Source organism: Miniopterus natalensis, chromosome 16 (genome assembly GCF_054644295.1).
Source record: "Miniopterus natalensis isolate mMinNat1 chromosome 16, mMinNat1.hap1, whole genome shotgun sequence".
Classification (NCBI taxonomy): domain Eukaryota; kingdom Metazoa; phylum Chordata; class Mammalia; order Chiroptera; family Miniopteridae; genus Miniopterus; species Miniopterus natalensis.
In genome coordinates, this window is record NC_142096.1 from 14833474 (window position 1) to 14854030 (window position 20557).

Sequence of the window (20557 nt, forward strand, 5' to 3'; positions counted from 1 at the left end):
ATTGTATATGCATCAAAAATTACATGTATATTTTAAAAAGAGCAAGTAGAAATATATGCATGAGCCTGGGGGTGACTTTTAACAGCAACTGGAGTTGCCATTCCCTTCTGTTCTGTTCTCAGCAGTGGCCATCCCTATGCATGCCCAGAGCACAAAGCTAAAAGGCCACTGCCTGCTCCGCCCTAACTGAGCAATGGCTCTACAGAGAAATTCTCCAGGGGGAAGGTGCAGAAACCCCTCAAATGCTGAAAATAACCAACCAGGCACAATTGGAATTTTCTCATATTTTTCTTCCCTGAAAGAAAATTTAAGAAATGATCTCTGAACGCCTGTCTGGAATGGCCCAGTTTTTTGAGCCTTGTTTTGTGCGCCGAAAGGTTGCCAGTTCAATTCCTGGTCAGGGCATATACCTGGGTTGCAGGTTTGATCCCCAGTCGGGAGCATTGAGAAAGGCAACTGATCAATGTTTCTCTCTCACATCAATCTCTCTCTCTCTCTTCCTTTCTCTAAGCATGTCCTAGGGGAAGGATTAAAAAAAAAGAAATAATCTATGAACAAATAAAGCTTTTCCCCCGTAAACGTACTGGGCTGAGTACTGAATAAAGTCCCAAGAAAGGAAAGCCAGGATGAAATAATAAACAGATTGAGAGCAAAAAAATCCACGTCCTACTTGCATCTCTGTCACTTATATCTTAGAGGCTTCCGCAAGTCATTTCACATCTTTGTCCATCCGTTTTCTCACCAGTAAAATGAGGAGGTTGGAATAGATGACTCCTAATACCCATTCCAATTGTAACTGTTCCTTTCCCTTATGTTCTCTGTGAGTTTTCATCAAGTCACACAAGCCTTCTGCTTCCTGAGAAGTAGGTGAAAGTCTCAGGGTTCCATGGTGCCATCCTCAACGAGACGGAGGAGCTGGCTAGAAACTTCCAGGACCTGCAGATGTGCACTAATCAGCACTCCTGTAAATAACTTAATTGCGCTCAAGCCCAGATGTTGCTGGTAAATATTAGCCGAGTGAGCCCTAGAGGGAAAGGGGTCATTCAAGGAGAAGCACTGGCGTCTCAGAAAGTCAATATGTAAATGGTAAGATGTGTGGCCCGCATTTGCATTCAGAAGGGAAAAATAGGTCAGCTTCTGCAAAACAAAATAATTGCTTAAGCTGATTAAACCGCGCACATACATACACAAATGACACTGGAAAAAACAACATTCATCTCTAACTTTTAAGCCCAACAATTAGACCAGTTACAAGCACTGAGCACGTAGTGACACACTCTAGAAAAAAGAATGAGCCACATGAAAGGAAATCACAGCATCCAAATGAGATGGAAATGGCAGCTAACTGCTGTCAATTACATACAAACACAAGATGAGGCACTAGGGAGATGCGTGCCCCAGAATGTCCTGACATTGGCAACAATCACTAAGACCCAGGAGAAGCTTCAAAATCTTCAAACAGTGATTTTAGTTTGGCAGTCCAGCAATTCAGAGCAAAAAGAGCTCTGACAGTTTACACCTGTTAAAAAGAAAGTCACAATCAAGACTGACTTTAGGGTACTAGTTTAGCAAGCCCATTTTTTTTTGCTGGGGGTTGCACATGGCCTGATGTTCAGCAGGATGCCTGCCTGTGGGCAGTTTGGGTTTTGAGGAAACATGATTTCCAGATGCGCCTGGACTAATCTGGTTAGGCTAGGCTTATGCTACAGTAACGAACATCCCTCAAAATCTTTAAAACGGAAAAGCCAAATGAGCAAAAACAGAAGTTTATTTCTTACTTATACAAAGTCTGGGCTCAGTCAGCTCCTGGGTAGCTGTCCTCCACATGGTGACTTGGGGATCAAAGTCCCTTTAATTTTGTGCACTGCCACGTGAATGTATAGCTACCACACTCCCCGAGAGCAAAAATTGGGAGTCAGTGCCAGGGCTTTTGCTGACTAGCCTGTCAGTGCCGCATGTCACTCTCTGTCTCAGGCCATCATCTAGAACTAGTCACTCTGGGAGACTGGAAAGTGCATTCGTCCATGAGTCCAAGAGGAAAGGATTGAACACAAGTGACATCTGCCATGACAGCACTGGTAAGAAGGGAATGCACCCTCGCATGCCTACACAAACACAAAGTTAAGAAGCCTTAAATCCTAAAGACTATGTCAGCTACTCTTCCCAGCTACCCTACCCTTCCCCTTTCCTGACTGTCCGTGACATGCACAGGCCTCTTTTCACTAGATGTGTAAAACAGTTCACAGCAGGCGAGCATGGTGGGGAGAGCGATGTCGAAAATGAGGCTGAAAAGAAAAAAAATCAGGATGAGCTATTTCCATCTAAGTGCTTTCATGCTGTGTTCATACCCTCTGAATTGAAATCTGTCCCTCAGGCTTATCAAAGTCCAAGGATGACAAGGCAAGGATAACAAGAGCAAGAAGTAGCAGCAACAGAGGCAGGGAAGCCAAAGGGATACCATTTCCAAGAGGTAAGAACCAACGGATAATCCCTTGACTTCTACACACCTTGTCTCTCTCTCACACTCAGCCCAGTGTGACAGGTGTGACCTCTAATCTGTATCTATAACTGAGACCCCCCCTTAGAAACCTAGATTCACAAGTTTCATGGCCTGCTTGACATCTTCTCCTGATCTGGCCCCAAAGTTTCCCCTATTAACACCTTCCCTTGCCAGTTTCCCCAATTTCACTAACATTGAGTCAACTGCTTAAACCAGAAATTTAGGAGTCATATATCTCCCTTTGCCTCATGGGTTACACCTAATAACATCTTACCAAATCTATGTTCAAAACAGACTTCAAATATGCCCACCTCTCCCCATTTCTATTAACTCCACCGTGGCTGGCCCAAGCTACCATGATCTCTCAACTCCATAATCGCCAAGGCACTTCCCAGCCTCCCGTTTCTACTCTTGGTAGCTTCTGATGAACTCTCCGAGGAGCAGCTGGACTCTTCTCTTTGTAAGCCCCTCCCCAATCTAACACCCCGACCAGGAATGGAATCCCCATCCCCAGTGGGGGCGCGCAGGAGGCAGCCGACCAATGGCGACTCTCCCATCGTTGTTTCTAGCTCTCATTCTCCCTCTCCCTTCCTCTCTCTGAAATCAATAAAGATATATTTAAAAAAATAAGCATAGTAGCAAACTTACATTGTGCTTGCTATATGCCAGGAGCTGTTTTAAACATTTCATATATATTCCCTACTGGACAGAGAAAGACACTGAGGCAGAAAGAAGTCAAGAAATTAGCACCAGGCGATACAGCTAGTAAGTGGCAGAGAGAGATTCTTTACAATGTAATTTGAAGATGAATCAAAACAGTGAAATCACACATCCTCTATAAAAATGTTCCGCTTGATGACAAATACAAGTTTTGATGCTTCCCTCTCTTCCCTTTGTTATAGTTCTGGCCTGTTACCGGCCCCTCGAAGAGGTTACTTCTATCCGGGCATGTGTAGGGTTAACTGTTCTTTTTCTATGTAGTACAATGTGAAAAAAGGCTGGTATCAGATCTCCCCCAAAACAGATTACACAATGTGCGAGTTAGACATGTGGACATTTAGAATTAAACTGAGTAATCACAGAAAGAATAAAGGGACACTGAAGTTCAGCTTTGGTTGTGGCACTGGGCCCAGAATCTGCTCTTAGGATTTGGCTTCGGCCTTGGTTTTTGGCAGACCAAGTAGCCAAATGTCGTGTCAACTATATTTTTGGCAACCTTGAAGTTGTGTGCAATTAATGATTATTTGAGCACACAGGCTATTTACTTATCTGATCATTATAGAACTATTAGTAACACAATTTAGGGACGTTCTTTGGGTTTTACTGTTGCTATATAAAAATTCCCTTTCCAAGAAGAGTAGACATTCTAGGTGTAACCAAAGAGTGAAATTCTCCTGGTTTGTTTTATATAGTAAGTCCATTGGCTAGAAGATTAAATGTATACTGATTACTACAAGAATTCATTTAAACAAAGAGTTCAGCTCCTACAAGGGACCAGGCGTGGTTTGAGTCTTAAGGATACATCACTGAACAAAAGAGGTCCCTGTCCTCAGAGTTTACAATCTAGGGAATGAGGGCATAAAATAATAATAACAAGCACAACAAGGAAGTAATATTAATATACTGTTAGAAAGGGTCAGTGTTTTTGGCGGGGAGAGGAATAATAAAACGAGCCGGGGGTGAGGGGTATTGGGGAAGATGTCAGTATTTAAATAGAAAGGCCATGTAAGCCTCACTGGAGCAAAGGTTTGAAGGAGATGGGAAGTGTGCCTTGTGCATCCTGAGGAAGGGGAACTGTAGGCAGAGGGAACAGCCAGTGCAAAGGCTCTGAGGTGGGTGACCTGGTTTAATCCAGGAGCAGCCTAAGCATGAAAGGCTGTAGCTGAGGACATGTGTGACTTGCCAGGAGGCAGATTGAGCAGAGCCTGGTAGGGCATTGGAAGGACTTTTGCTCTTAATTTGAGGAAAATGGGGAGCGATGAGAGAAGTTGGAGCAGAGGAACAACCTGATCTGGCTCTCACATTAACAAGGTCATTCTGGCTGCTGAAGTGAGAATCATGTTTTACGATAAATATTGTGAAAAGCATTGCTTTAAAACAAAAAAAGGAAATCTCAAGAGATAGCCACAAAACTCAGCTCGATTTTGAGAATTTTAAAAGAGCATCTTGTTTCAGTATAGCCCAAAGCTTTACTTTATGGGATTGTTTCAATAAAATTGAACTTTGAACCAAGATGGCAAGTCAAGAGTTGAAGTCTTTATTTTAGTCAGTTATTATGAGAGAGGAAGAAAGCTTAATGATTGGGGGGTCAGGTATCACCACTAGCATGACCCTGTAGTCACGGAGCTTGACAGAAAACATCTGTTGCTCCTTCACTGACCTCAGCTGACAAAGAGCATATTTTTAACATTGTAAATGTACAATATAAAAACCACAGGAACTGACAGCTCTGAGAAATTACCACTGCACTATAATGCCATTAAAAATCTACTTGGTATAATTTTAATTGTTTTAATAAATAGGAATTCTTATTAATATTACAGGTGTATTCTTTTAGGTCAGACATTCAATATATGATGATGATATTGAACTTCAGCCTAACAGTGATTTAACACTCAGACATCTGGCCAAAACCTGTATTATATATATGTTATGGACTATTTGTGCTCCTACAAATGCATATGTTTAAGCCCTAATCCCCCAATCCCAATGTGATGGTATTTGGAGGTGGGGCCTTTGGGAGATAATTAGGATTAGATGAATTCATGACAGTGGAGTCTCCATGATGTGATTAGTGCCCTTTTAAGATGAGGAAGAGAGACCAGAGCTCAATCTCTCATCATTATATGAGGACACAGCCAGAAGGTGACCAACTATAAGAAGAGGGCCCTCACCGGGAACCAAATTGGCTGTCACCTTGATCTTGGGCTTCCAGCCTTTAGAACTGTGGGAACTATATGTCTATCGTTTAAGTCACCCAGTCTATGATATGTTGTTACAGCAGCCCAACCTATGATAGTATATATCTAAGGTTATGTGTGAAAGCGACATTTAAAAACTACTAATTCATGCAGCCCTGGAAATAATTTTCAGGTGTTGCTTGGTACCTGGTGGTTTGTTTTCAAACCAGGACTTCCTAATCATTTAAGAAGAAACTGCTGCTTTCCATTTCCTTCAAGTTTTGATGCTTACACTGGGGACCATGGATAGAGCTTAGGGTGGGGGTGAAGGAACCTTGCTCTTTGAAATCTTGACCAACCCCGGAGGTAGCAGAGTGATCACTGGGTCCTGATATGGACACTGGGGACTCTTTAAGTGGAGTTTGAAATGTCTGCCACAGACTACAAATATTTTCCCAGCCTTAGAGACAACCTATATGTTTTAAGGATCAAGGGTAATAGAGTGGCAATGGAAGGATCCCTGGCTCTCCCTGTGGACAATGTCCCATATGCACCCACCATCCAGAAAAGCATTCCCCTGACATGGTCAGCTGCTATAGGACCCAGCAAGATTTTGCTTTCTGCTCACTTGTAGAGAGGCTAAAGATAATGAAATAACTATGAGGCAAAAATAAGGAAGACCCAGAGGCAAGGGACTTTTGTGTCACATCAACTGACTTCATTCATTCATTCATTCATCAAAAATGTATTCTTTATTATGTGCTGGACACCGTAGCAGGCACTGGTGTTACAGCAGGAAACAAGACAACCAAGAACTGCTCTCAAGGAGTTTAAATTCCAGTAGAGAGACAAAATAAACAATGATTTCAGAGAAGAAAAAGTTCTATGAAGGACACCAACAGAATGATGTCAGAGGGTGTGCCTGGGGAACTAAGCTAGGGTGGTCAGGCCTCTCTAGAGAGACACATTTGGACTGGGACCTAAATGACAAGGAACCAGCCATGTAATGATTCAGGGGAAAATATTATAGGCAGAAAGGGTGACAAGTACCAATGCTCTCAAGAGAGAATGACCTTGGTATATTCAAGAAACAGAAAGGCAAGTATGTCTGGAGCTCAGACAATGAGAGGAGAGCCTGGTATGAGGCAAGGCTGGAAAGGCCGGCAGGGTCCAAATGTCTTAGGTTCTTAACAATCATGATAACAGGTCTGGATTTTACTTTAAGTGCTATGAAAAACAATCAAGGATGCTAAGCAGGTGAGTGGCACCCTCTGATTCAAGAATGGATCACAGGAGACTTTTCATCACAATGACAGAATAAGCTCACTGCTGTCTTATTTGTCTCTTAGGTACAAGCTTCTTTATAGAGATGTATACAATTCAGAAATATCTCAATCACTTCTGACTCCGATGCCTCTTTAACTGCTGCCACATGGATGGATGGTTTCCATATTGATCTTCAGAGTTTCAGGCTGGAAAAGCATTTGGGCAGGGCAGAGTGCAACCAGATAAGCCATCCCTAGAACACAAATGCCCTTGTCTCTGGAGGCCAACCCTTGCTGGGTCAAAACTGTCAGCGGAATTGTAACTGGGCTCTGATCAACCCACTGTTAGGGGTTCCGTTTCCTCAAACACCAACCACTTTCCATTTTGCATCCTTAAGTGGCATACACTATAGTCTTAGTTCACCAGAGGAGTAACATTAGCCAATGGCTCCAAGCACTTGTTCTGTATTGGTCTGACAGCACAAGAGAGTAGAAAGCACTGGCCAAGAATTAGAAGAACAATGCTTCAGGTTAGACCAGGTGGCTACTGGCCTCAAGACCTCGAAGCAGCCATTTAATCTCATTTTAGTCTCAGTTCCCTTACCTATACAATAAACTAGGTGGTCAGAAGAGTCCTAAGGTTCCTTTCTTTGTTGACTATACCACGAAACTATGGCTCAAATACACCCTGTTTATTGGAGCACTTTTCAGAGCTCCATTCTTTAGTAATAAATGCTTACCTTTTCAAATATGGGTTTGCTGTAGTTTTTTCTGAGATCTTCCCAAGTGCCCAGTGTATGTGTCCTGGGGCCTTGGAATTCACATAGCATGATGTCACTAGGTCTTGTCTCACTTGTCCTGACCCTTCTGACAATTCTTAACAAAGTGTGGGCTCATTATGTTTCCCGTGCATTACGTTCTTTCATATCATTAGTGACATTCTACTGGGTTGGCAGCTTCGTTTGGAGAGACACTTGTTCCCCGAGCCAAGCAACACAGATAGCCAAGAATTAGATCATTCTATCCTCAATATTGCCACAGACCTTCTCAGAGACAGCTGAGCAATGTAATTTGATCAAGGTTAAGTACAACTCACCCTTCTTCTTTTAACCCAAGTCAAAATTCTTTTAGCTTTCCTTTTAAATCCCAGATTAATGCTTCCTACTCATTGTTACAAGCCGCCCCCCAGTCAACTCTCATTTATCCGCCTGTGGCTTATCCAAAGCACCAGGCTTCTTCCTCCCCCTGCCTGCAGCACCGGGTTCCAGGCGGGCTCCTTTAACTCCGTGCCAAATGAATACAAACTAAATCTAATATTAGCCTAATGAGAAAAGGCTATCTGCTGCCAAAGATTCGCATGATGCATCCCAAAGCCAAACGCGGGCCATTATTCACCGTTTCAGATGCTGGCATTGCTTCCCCCTTATATAATGCAGCAATCAAGATTTTCTGTGTTTCCCTGAGTTAGAAAGACGACACGCAGTGTTCTAGCCTCTTCTTTTGCCTTGTTGGCCAGGTTCGCAGCAGAACAGATTACATTTTCTTTTCAAATAAATAAATCATTTGTACATTTAATGTTAAGGGAAATAAAAAACACACACCCTGGATTTAGAGTCATTAGACTTAGACTCTGATTTGAAATCCATCTTCTAATTGTTAGCAAGAAACCAAACAAGTCATTTAAATGCTTTGCTTTCTCAGCCACAAAATGGGTATATAGATTTTATAAATGAAAGGTATAAGGCAGTCACCCATATACAAGGGACATGCAAAGGGCCACCCTCCAAAAGCCACCAAGACTCTTGATTACCACCGACTCACCACTTTCCAGGCCAATTGCTCACAAGGAAAAAGACATGGCTTAACCTTATGAAACTTTTATTTCGAAGATAAAAACATAGAAAGGGTACGTTTACTTGTGAGCACCTAGAAAATCAAAACTAGAAGTCAAAATTTTCTAACTTCCCAAGACTGTCTTTAGGCCATTTGTAAGGACAGATCTCAGGATTCCAAGTTGGGAAACAGCCAGGATATTTCCTGCTGATAGGCTGATCTTAACTCCACAGCCACTGCTGATAGGCTGATCTTAACTCCAAGTTGCATATGGCTAGTGGCTACCATATTTACAGAGCAGGTAGAAAATAAATCCATGGTCCTCACTCTAGCATTCACATCCCATATGACTTGGCTCCCACATAACATTCCAACCTGTTTCTACAACACAAACCTTGACTCTAAGAGACTGCTGCTGAGCACACCTGAGGATGTTTGCGGCCACATCCTGGCTCAAGGTACTTAGACTTCATTGCTAAGGGCACCTCCCATTCTTATTGCTGTGTATTTGAATTTTATCCATATTTCACAACACAGGTCAAGTTCTGCCTCTTCTGGAAGCCCTATCCCTCCTGCCTCTGTGAGGAAAAGGTTCACTAACCTTAGGCTTGGGCCCGTCCAGGAAGGACCTCATTCTCTCATGGGGCTATTTCTTTGGAAACTACTACGTGGAACTATATCTGGTCTTTCAGGAGCTGTAAGTTGGCTTTAGGCCTTCATGACTAGAATGATAAAAAGAGATTGGTGGGAAACAGAGCCTGTGCCTTCTCTGTGTCAAGGAGACTCATGCCTACCTTGGCTCTCATCTGGGGCAGTTGTACATGGCCCTGTGTGGGTGAGAGGGAGAAAGAAGCTGTGTTCCTTCATAGCTTCTGTGCCTCCCAGTGAGATGAGCATGCTATGCCTCCTATCTCTCTTGCCTTGTACCCACCTGCAAAGCTAAGTTAACACAGTTTTGCATCTTGAACTTGTGGAATGGCACACATGCTCTCTGGATTCCCAAGTGCTCATAGGCATTTAGGACTTATATTGGTAAATATCTTTTGCATATCAGCATTTCAACTGTATCCATTTTCCCCCCAACTAGACTGAATGCTGCCCAATAAAAAGGTTTAAAAGTGAGCTTGGTTCTCCTTTGCTTTGCCTTTGGTCTAGGAGAGCTGGAGGCAGCTTGTGGCACAGACAAGCTCCTTCTAGAATTAGGGTTCTGGACTTTTGGGGCATTGGGGCCGAAGAAACATTCTAAGAGAGAAGCAAAACGGATGATTTTCCCCAGAATAGATATAAGGGGTGGGGCAAAAGTAGGTTTACAATTGTGAGTACACAAAACACAGAGTTCATTCTTGTATTATTATTTATTAATCATTGTATTATTTTCCATATATATGTATATATATATATATAGAGAGAGAGAGAGAGAGAGAAGATACATTTTTAAATGATGAGAGCAATACAAAATTTCAGGATCAAGGTGCTAGATTAAGCTCATGCTACAACACACCCCATCCCCCACCCCCGGCCAGGTTCTAGAAACTTAAAGATACTAGAAAATATGTTTTTAAATGTATATGATGCCACACTTAAAATCAAAGAAGAGAAATCTCTAGGTGTCAGGAAACCACAGCAGTGAGGAGACATGAAGCTTGCTATTCCTGCTGGAGATCTGGAGCAGTTGACATGCTGAGGGATTGATTGGTTTCAAAGCACAACATGGTCAGAACCCACAGGCATGGTCAGGAGCGGAACCAGGTTCCCAGTATAAAGCCTGGGAACTGGAAAATTCAAATGAGGGGACCTGATTCGCATGGTCAGTCAGTAACCAAGAGACAGAATGTCAAACTGAAACATAATGTAACACCTGGTAAAAGGTGTTACATCCCAAAAGATTCAGGAAGAGACAAGCACAAAACACCTCATCAGTGCTCCTGTCAGCAGCACATATACCAAAAAAACCTTCTCAAGTGCCTTCCACCACCACACACAGTCGCCATGATAACTTTCTCCCTTAGCAAACAACCTACCAGCAAGGATTAGAAGCCATGGGAGGAAACACAGAATCCTAAATGGCAGAATATGACTCACCAAACAGGAAACGTCACAGTTGAGCTACTAAAGTTAACACGGCAATCTGCAGAAGGCTTAAAAAAAATATTCTACTTAAAAGAATGCATATTTAAGAGGGGAAAAAAACCTCAAACAAAACAGAAGTGGAGAAAGAAAAAGTTTTCTCCATAATCTCAGCTCCAGATATAAACTGATGCTCAAACTGTGGAGTAAACTCTTCCAGACTCAGCGATGCCCTCATGCAGTGAAAGACATTTTAACATCAATGGGAACATGCTATACATGCTGTGCAGTAACCTGCCCTTCTCTTCCCCTCCCCACTTTAAAATATTATCACTCATGTTCCTGCATAAATACTGCTAAAGGCTGAATGCCTTTGTTCCCCTAAAGTTCATGTTGAAACCTCACCGCCAGGAGGTGGGGCCTCTGGAGGTGCTTAGGTAACAAGGGTAGAGCCCCCATGAACGGGATTTGTGCCTTTTCAAAAGAGACCCCAGAGAGCTCCCTGTCTCTTTCCATCACGTGAGGACACACCGAGATGACAGCTATCTACTAATGAGCTAGTGGGCCCTCAGCAGACATTGAGTCAGGTGGCACCTTGATCTTGAGCTTTCCAGCCTCCAGAACTGTGAGAAATAAATTGTTCTTGTTTATAAGCCATCCAGTCAAAACATTTTGTTACAGAAATAGGAATAGACTAAGATAAATACGCATAGGTCTCCCTCAGCCTTATGAAGGAAACGTTCTTTTGCACTGCAGGAGTACACTCTTTCTTTCTTTCCTACATGTCCACTCAGGGTGTCCTTTGAATGGACATTCAGCTGTTTCCAAGGTTTCATAGGATAAACAGTGCTAGAGTGATTCTCCTGCAGCCATCTTTGTACATCTGGATGATTATTTCCTTACAAGTTCCTAGAGAAAATTAGTGGCTTAAAAATTATGCACATTTAAAATATGCATTCAGAACATCTTTCAGAGAAGCTGCACCAACTTATATCACCGAGTGGCTTTAAATGCATACATCTCTGGCCAGAGGGTTCTTTCAGGTAAGTTCAGAATAGGTCAAGTTACCAGAGGTTCAATTTCTAACCCCCAAAAAAGAAAAGATGACTCACAACTCCAGTAACCCTCTGAATGCAACAGAAGAGAAAATTTCAGTGGGTTCACCCAGGCATAAAACTAGCTCACATTGTGCGCGGTTCAGAAACTTCTGTGATACGGCAGGTCTGCAGGAACGACACCAGAGTGCTTACTGTTAATTCCGTGCCCCCAGGAACCATTGCTATGGGCCAATCCTCCATGAAAATATGAATAAATAAAAGCTTTGTCTAAGTTTTGAAGCTTCTAGTCTGTTCACTCCTAAACATGATGTAATGTGGAAACACGCAGAGTCCCCTTTCAGCCCCATCTGGTTGGGGGTTCCATTGTAGATAATGCGGATGAACACAAACGAATCTCATTTCCAGGATGTGGTCTATTCCTGGCAAAATGTTCATTACAGACGACTACATTCTCAGCAAAGTAGGTTGCCAGCCAAGCAAATATAAAGTGACCGAGAGGCAAAGGCTAGTGCTACCCACCTGGAAGTTGAGATTCACTACACTATCATATATTCTCAATAATTCAGAAATAATCAAACCATATCAGATTTGAATCACACTTCTTATAATGCCAATCTGTTTTGCAAATAAAAGAGATAATATCGAAATATTTAATTCAATTTGAATTCATATCAGACAAATATCAATAATTTATTCTCTTTTTCTCCACTTTAATTTTCATCACTTTAAGCATCCTTTGAAAAAGATTCTACTCAAACAGTATCTTCCAAGTTAAAGAAGATCAAGACATTTTCCCCCTCACTCTTTTAAGATGCCTGTGTGGAATCAGAGATTAATGTGGTTTAGGTGTCAAAACAGGACTCCCTTATTTCTGACTCGGCTCACAAACCAAACTTCATTGATCATAAACCAATTTCCTATGAGGTGCAATTTCTCTTAGCTAAAATGTCTATGCAGAATATCTGCAAGTTTCCTTGCTAATCATTCCCCACTCCCGACCACACACACACAACACACGCACACGCACTTAATGTTATCAGCTTTTAATTATCCACACTAAAAAAGAGAAGCAACAATGATAATTATTCAAAACTGCAGATAAAACAAAAAATTCACACTTGGTTTTGGAAGATGTTTCTTACGGGGAGGGAGGTGGTTATTGTATGATAGCAAAGTCTCAAGAGGCATATCTCATTTTATTGAGCTTCACACCTGCGTGTATTTTTTGTTGTTTTTTTTTACAAATTGAAAGCAAGATCCTTCACCAGTAAAAAGATTATGACTCGCTTTATTGCAATAGTCAGTAACCTAACCCCAAATACACACCTTCGAGGTACACCTGTTTCTAAGGTTTTTCTTAGGTGACTGAGACATTTGCTTTCCAAGGTATGCCCATATTCACTCAAACCTCTGAAAGGCAGTTCCTTTGCAGTGAATGCACAAGGGAGAAGCCAAATACCATATGATGACTAGTTGTTTCAATTTCTAAGAGGCAAATTAATATGAATATCTTCAACACTATGCCCCCAACACAAGCATCTTCACTTATTTCAGACAAAAGCCCATACAGTGCCTGTTTCATTGTGGGAAAGCTTTTTAAAAGGTTTACTAAAGCATCACTTACCCTCCAACTCCCGGTTTACCAATGTGTGTTCTGTACCTACATCTAGGCTAAGACTAAAAAGAACAAACCATCCAATAAACTAGAACAACTGTATTTCTTATTAACTAGGTTTCATTTTACTATTGTCTACCTCATAGAATTGTTACAGAGGCACAATAAGCCAGTACATCAAGAGTCCTTCAAATAGTACCTGGAATATATGGATATATTTAATAAAATGTCAATTATTATTAACAGCGCTTGTCATCAAAAGCCCCTCAATACTCATGCAGCCAACTGGGCCTTTTACAAAATACTTCCAGATGCACCATATTATTTCATCTGCTCAACCCACTGAGGAAGGTAGTTTTTATGATACACGCTCTATAGATGAAGAATCTGAGGCTTGGAAAGTCGCACGACTTGCCCAACATCATAAAATGATAAATCTGAGCCTGGCAAGCAAATCTTTCAGCTTTAAGTCCAAGACGTTCTTCACTACAGCCCATTCTCTACCATACTCAGAACCTCATGCTATGAGACTGACCACAAATGCATTTTGATTTCACCCCAAAAGGGGAGGAGGTCAATATTTTCATTTATTATTACCTATAATCAAGAAGCAGTGTTTGTTACACTGAAGGGACAACAGTAATTAGTGAAAGCACCATCAGTTCTTCTCTGTGGCCAGACCACAAGGCAGCAAAGCTGCAGTTTCAAAATCTCCTTAATGTGCTGGGTTATTACCTACCTTGGCCGTCTCAGCTTCTGCCTGCAGTCGCTTGGGGGTTCCTTTCTGGTCAAGCACCTTCTGGAAATGTTTGTTTTTAATGGATTGAGACTCAACACCTTCACCTTCAATTTGCAGTTTAATGCCTTCAGCACGGGCAGGGTGATCAATACCCCGTGGATTCAAGCCGCAATGGAGAGCTAGACGAGAGGAAAAAATATATAACTCAGAAAACAAATCATGTGACGAAGGTGTCCAGGGCAGACAATATTTCATCTGGCCTAAGAGGGAAGAAACAAGGCTTCGGAGGTTTTGAGCAGTGGTCTGGTAACTACGGGAAAGAATTTGGTGAGGAAGGAGTGTGGCATAGTGGAAAACCCTGAGCTTTGGAGTCAAAAAGATGAAGAATGAAAATCTAAAAACCTTCAGTTACAAGCCGTTTGACCTTGAGCAAGTTACTAATCACCACATTGCAGACGAGAAGACCAAATCAGGCAACTTCGTTAATGCCTCCCACACGTGCAATTATTTCAACCCCTGCGGTTTAGCTGAAATCTCTGCCTCTATCTGGAAAAATCCTCATTCTGTCCCCCTTCTGAATCTTCTCTGTTCTTCAAGCATCCACTCAGGCTCCAACCAACTGAGCCACACTGGTCAGGGCTCTGATATAGATTTTTAAATCTCTCCATTCTGCTATCCATGATGTCACCCCTCTCTGAAGCCTAAGTCCCATCAGGGCACACAGAGTTACAAGCTTCTGGTTCTCATTTAGAACAGAAACAGCTTGGTTGGCCATTCTTTCCTCCAAGCTTCCTTCTGGTCTCCTTGGACCAAAGTGCATCACACACCCATTAATGAACTGAAACCCTGGCAGTAGAGATAGGATTACCCTTAAACTAGCCAACCTTTAGCTAAAGGCAATTCCCCAAACTACGTGGCTGCTGCTCAACAAGGCAGGAACCAAATGGGCGCTGGAGACACATCCACAATGCCCGGCTCAGGCAGTGGTGGAAACAGAACAAAGCCTATGAGAGCATGAGGCCAATTATCATCAACACCGATCAGCTTCCCCATCTCCAAAGAACTGCCTACTTACAGTGAGAACTCAATCACACACACTCACATCGTGATTACCAAAAAAGGTGTGACAGGGATTAACAGGGGATGGATTTAGACATTAATGAAGAGAAGAAAAACACATAGCTTTGATTTTTCTCTCTAGCATGATCCCTGGCTGCTTTCTGCCTTGGGATTCACAGCTTAGCCGTACCACTGAGCTGCTGGTAGCTTCCAGGACCTCCAGTCCTCCTTCCCCACCACCTCCCCACCAAATCGGACTCTTAGCACGTCCTTCCTCCTAGAAAGAGGTTCTGCTCCACCTCAATCCTACTTCCTTCTTTGGGAGGCTAACTGCTCCTCAGCCACATGTCAGTTCAGACGTCTTCTTCTACGGGCCACTGGCTCCCAGAGCAAGAAGCCCCAGGCTACGCTCCCTCCGTGCACACAGTATCCTGGGCCTTCACCTCCTCACTGTATGGGGGATGTCTACCTAACTGATCTGTCTGCCCCACCACCACAACTGCAAGCTCCAAGTCTCATTCATGTCCATGATCGCCGCTCCCCGGTCCAGAACCTGGCCCACAACAGACACCGGAGAAACATCTCTCCAGCTGCTGAATGCACTAGCAATCTCCTCTTTCCCCACGACCATGCCTTTAAGTCAGAAGAGAACTTTTCCCGGCTAGTAAAAACCTAGCATTCAAAATGCAAGGTATCTATAAACACGAGGCGGAATGCGGTGTTTTGACTTTCTACACACGCAGCCGCCTTTCACACAAATATTATAATCCTCCATCGCTATTCCCTCCTCGCCTGCAAACCCAGTGGTTGATTTAGGTGTCTGTGCTTGGGCTTGTTTATTTAAAACCATTTCTGACAGCCTTTGCTTTGTTTTCCCTGAAATTTCATGTTCCTAATATTTATATACCAAGCAACTTTCAAATGGCCTCTTACAGGCTGTGACTGCCATTTCTTTGGGCATCGTGTATATAAAATGTTTGCTTTTTCTTTTCCGTCCTAATCAACGCCCTTCTTGTTTTCACTAAAGTTATTTACTCAGTGTAATGGGCTCTGCTGCTCACAGGTCGGCTTTGGGCCCCTCTTCACATCTGCCTGGCCTTCCCGACCACTCCCGCGCCTTCCTCGCTACGGGGCTGACACCCCAGGCTGCGTGCGGTCTTTACCTAGAGTGCAGTCACTCTGATGTTAACGCTGCTGATATTGAGCACTTCAGAACAAAGAGCTGAAAACTAAACCACATTTCACAAACACTGCTTTTACATTTAACAGAGAAACATTTCACCGCAAATGCGCACATTTTAGCGTTGGTTTGAGATGCCATTTTTTGAAGGCACCATCTCTTTTTCATGTGTGAAGACCCACGTCCTTGGAAATCCAAACACTGTGCATTGCTGGTGGGAATATAAAATGGCACAGCTGCTGTGGCAAACAGTCTGGTGAAGCCTCAAAGAGCTAAACACAGAATTTACCACTTGGCCCAGCCACTCAACCAGAGAATGGAAAGGAAGGACTCCCACAGGTATCTGCACACCCATGTTCATAGCAGCATTACTCATAACAAGCCAAAAGGTGGCAATAACCCAAATGCCTGACAGATAAACGGATGATCAAAATGTGGTACATACATTGGGTGGAATATTATTCTCAACCTTAGAAGGAATGAGGGTCTGACACATGCTGTCATAGGGACGAACCTTGAAGGCATGCTGCTAAGTGAAATGAGCTGGTCACAAAAGCACAGATATATTGTGATTCTACTTATATGAAGTCCTTAGAGTGGTCACATTCATGGAGATGGAAGGTAGACCCGTGGTGACGAGGGGCTGGAGGGGGGGAGTGGGGACAGATTGCTTAGTGCAGAGTCATTTTGGACAAATGAAATCATGGGGGAGATGGGTGGGGTGGCGGCTGCCCAGTAATGTGAATGTGCTCAGTGCCACTGAGTCATACATATAAAAATGGTTAACATAGTACATTTTCTGTTATGTATATTCTACAATAAGATAAAATTTATAAAAGCCCCTACATCTTCTCATTTCATCCCCCTACTACCTCCATGGGTAGAAAGGGAAGTTCCAAAGATATTTCCTTTATCCAAAGTTTTGAGAGTTTATCAATAATCTTACTGTAAGATTATTCAGTTACAATTTTTTTTTTTTAATGGTAATGATGACAGCTCAACAGAGTTCTTTAGAATTTCCCTGGGAAGGGCACGCTCTCCTCAGCAAGTTCCAATCTGATGGGCAGAGAGGTGAGCCCATACCCGACCCTGACCTTTGGGGAATCCATTCTCATGTGACTTAGGTCACAGGAACAGACTATCCCGAAGTTCCAGGCCTCACTGTGTTTCCTCGAGATGACATGAGAGGAGAAATAAGATGTGCTGGCGTTACTGCTTTCATTTGCGGGAATACGTGGCTTTTACTTGCCAAGAGGTCACCCAGTTTCCTGTGAAGTCCTTTCGAGCCCCACCCTCACCTCACTTTCCCTGCAGTGAAACAAGGGACGGAGCCTCATGCAGGTAGAAGGTTCCTTTATTCTGAGCTTTTCTGTAAACAGAAACACTGTGCAGACACTCCCACTGGCCTAGAGGCTGCTCTGGCCCCTGCAAGGAGGGCTCTGACCATCATGCAGAAAATGCTCCCAACTTCTAAGATGTTCTGTGCTTCTCCGCTTTGACAGAATTCATCTTTGTTCAGAATCTACTCCTCCCTCTTTTCATGGATAACTTTTCAGGAAATAGCAAATGCTCTCTCCTTTCCACTATGAAGCTTTTACTGGTTTTGCACCCATTATATATAAGCAGTGTTGACAATCATCTCTTTTTACCAGAAGATATGTTCCCCCATCCCTCCGTGTGTGTGTGTGTTTGTGCATGTGGACCACGCACTGCAAATATTTTACTAACCTGTCTGCCTGGTCTATGACTAGGAATTCCCCGAAGCAAGCGACTACTTCTGACTAAGCTTTACAAACTCAGCCTCTGGCCGAGTGACTCACCTACAGCAGGTGCTCAATCACTGTTTATACAATGAGCAGAAGCATGTTGGAAAAAGCCTGATTCAGTCCAACTTACTGCCATTTCCTTCTTACGAGCAATGTACGTCTCTTTTTCAAAGAAGCAAATAAAAGTTGCTTCCAACCTATTATGTGATTCACCAAAAACATGTTAAATCACAGAACCACAGAGCTGTCCTGAAACTGACTTACCTGAATGCCTTCTGCTGAGCAGAGACTAGACAGTCTTATGTGTCCCTGTGCCCGCAAACACTAAACAGTTGTATATAGTTGGCACCTAATACATGTTGCTAAATGAATGAGTGACCTTAGAAACAAATATATCTTAATCCCATTATCAGCTATTAGAATTTTTTTTTTTTTAATATATCTTTATTGATTTCAGAGAGAGGAGAGGAGAGAGGGAGAGAGAGCTAGAAACATCAATGATGAGAGATTCATTGATCGGCTGCCTCCTGCAACACCTCTGACTGGGGATTGAGCCGCAACCTGGGCATGTGACCTGACCTGGAATCGAACCCCAACTACCTGGATCCTAGGTCGATGCTCAACCGCTGAGCCACGCCCGGCCGGGCATCAGCTATTAGAATTGAGACACACTGTTTACAACCTCATGCAGATTTCTTGCTTCTAACTAGAGATAAAGTTTCTAGGGGACATAGCCCGTGTTTCATACCTCTCTCATATAAAATATACTCTTACCAGACATTCTCCAAATATCAGCTTAATTAATGGAGGTGACTTACTCTATTCGTTAAATTACTTTTATTAGTATTTATTTGATGCTGATTTTACTACCGGACCATAAGTTTTTGTTTCTTCAGTTTCTTCTAGGATACCTTTTCCTTCTGTGCAACCTCCTCTTCTGGTTTAAGGACAATCTGCTCCTTTTCAGTAGGATCATGTCAGTGTGGCAGGGAGAGCTCACGTGTGGGTTAATCCGCCCATGAGCTCTGGAAGTTCTACTCCACATCTTGGGAGCTTTGTTCACCTGGATGTGCTCAATGACCAGAGAATCTACATCTAAACCCTTAAGCATTAATCTGTATTTTTAAGCATGTACAGCAAAAATTCAGCACTCTTTTTGGGCCACCGACCCTGTGTCCAGCCCCACTGTTTGGCGTGGGCATACCTGCCAAGTCCACCATTGTAAGGACAGAATGGCACACAATGCTTCTATAAAGTGACACCTTTCAGATACTTGGTGGCTTTTCAGATATGCATACCCTTCATGGCCTAGGCAGTTTCACAAGTGTTTTTAAAGTGAACAGGAAGATTGGAACTTCTTGGTCTACATGACTTTGTGGTGTTTTCTGGGTCAAGGGAACAGCAAACCATTCTTAGAGGTCACCTCAGGCCACTCATGGGAAGAGCAGCCGTGTCATTTTTAAGGACATAGTACAGACCTGAAAAGTGCTAAGTGGCAATCCCAATACATCATATTGTTGTAGTTAATTATCAGTGTCACCCTCTGTGTCCCATTAAATACTGGGCTCATAATAGGGGCCAGATAATGACAAGCTAACACATATTCCATAGCCCTTATGTTCCCACCTATGAGTCCTGCAGCTGAGCGCTGGTAGGCGGGCGTGTACCCTGTGGAATCTCAACCACAGACACGCACAAGGCCCCAAGAGCCAACTAAAGAAACAACCACGAACAAATGACAGCATGCAATTACGTATTTGAGAAGGGATTTATATTCCTACTTGGCTTTTGCAAATCAGACGATGCTTCTAAAATATTTTACCAGTTTCCTCACTGTTCTAGATCTTCTTGGCTGGTATACAAAAACAAAGACTACACTCTGAAAGATTAGCAATTCATGTTATGGTGTTATAAATTCTTTCTAAAGATGCTTCTAGTCAGTTCTCAATATGATAGCCATTAAAACATTGTAAACACCAACTGTTACCATCTAAATCTCTCTTTAAGATTAGAGAGGAAGGGGAAAAATCAAGTACATAAAGCTCAGATCAGAGGAAGTCTATCAGTCCCACCATTTGCCTCCTTGGCTGCTCTTATCAAGAGCCATGAGGAAGATGGTGCCGTTCTAGTTTCCAAATTCCAGCTGAATCCTCAAGTTTGTCCTGTCTTCCATCTTTGACCAGCCCTCTTGCTCTTCCCATAAGTCTATTAACATGCTCAAGTCTTGCCCTATATATAATAACCCTCCCTCCAACTTTGTTGTTCACTTATTAACCAACTCCCCCCACCTTCTTTTTCCCTTCCCTATAGTCAGACTGTTGGAAGTGCATTGCTGTTTACAGTTTAGGCAGACCTGTAGGGACACTATTCTAAGCAATTTACCTGCTAGGGTGAATCAAATTACTGCTTGATAGTCACTCCCCTCCCCTTGGAGCACAGTGTGAGTCCCTATACAATGACTTTGACCTTGGCCATGTGAGTTAATTTGGCCAGTGGATATGAGTGTACAAGATGTGAGCAGAGGAGTTAAACATATGTATACCATTTGGTTTGGTCTCTCATGCACTTGTAGTAA

General features: G+C 42.8%; 1 protein-coding gene across 1 annotated transcript in view; it reads right to left on the bottom strand.

Annotated features, from left to right (window-relative positions):
- SAMD12 (sterile alpha motif domain containing 12) overlaps positions 1 to 20557 on the bottom strand; it is a 146246-nt gene that overhangs the window by 108652 nt on the left and 17037 nt on the right. Inside the window, exon 2 of the mRNA XM_087825598.1 lies at positions 13978 to 14156. Within this exon, the coding sequence (XP_087681724.1) occupies positions 13978 to 14156 (179 nt within the window). The remainder of the gene's footprint in view (positions 1 to 13977; positions 14157 to 20557) is intronic.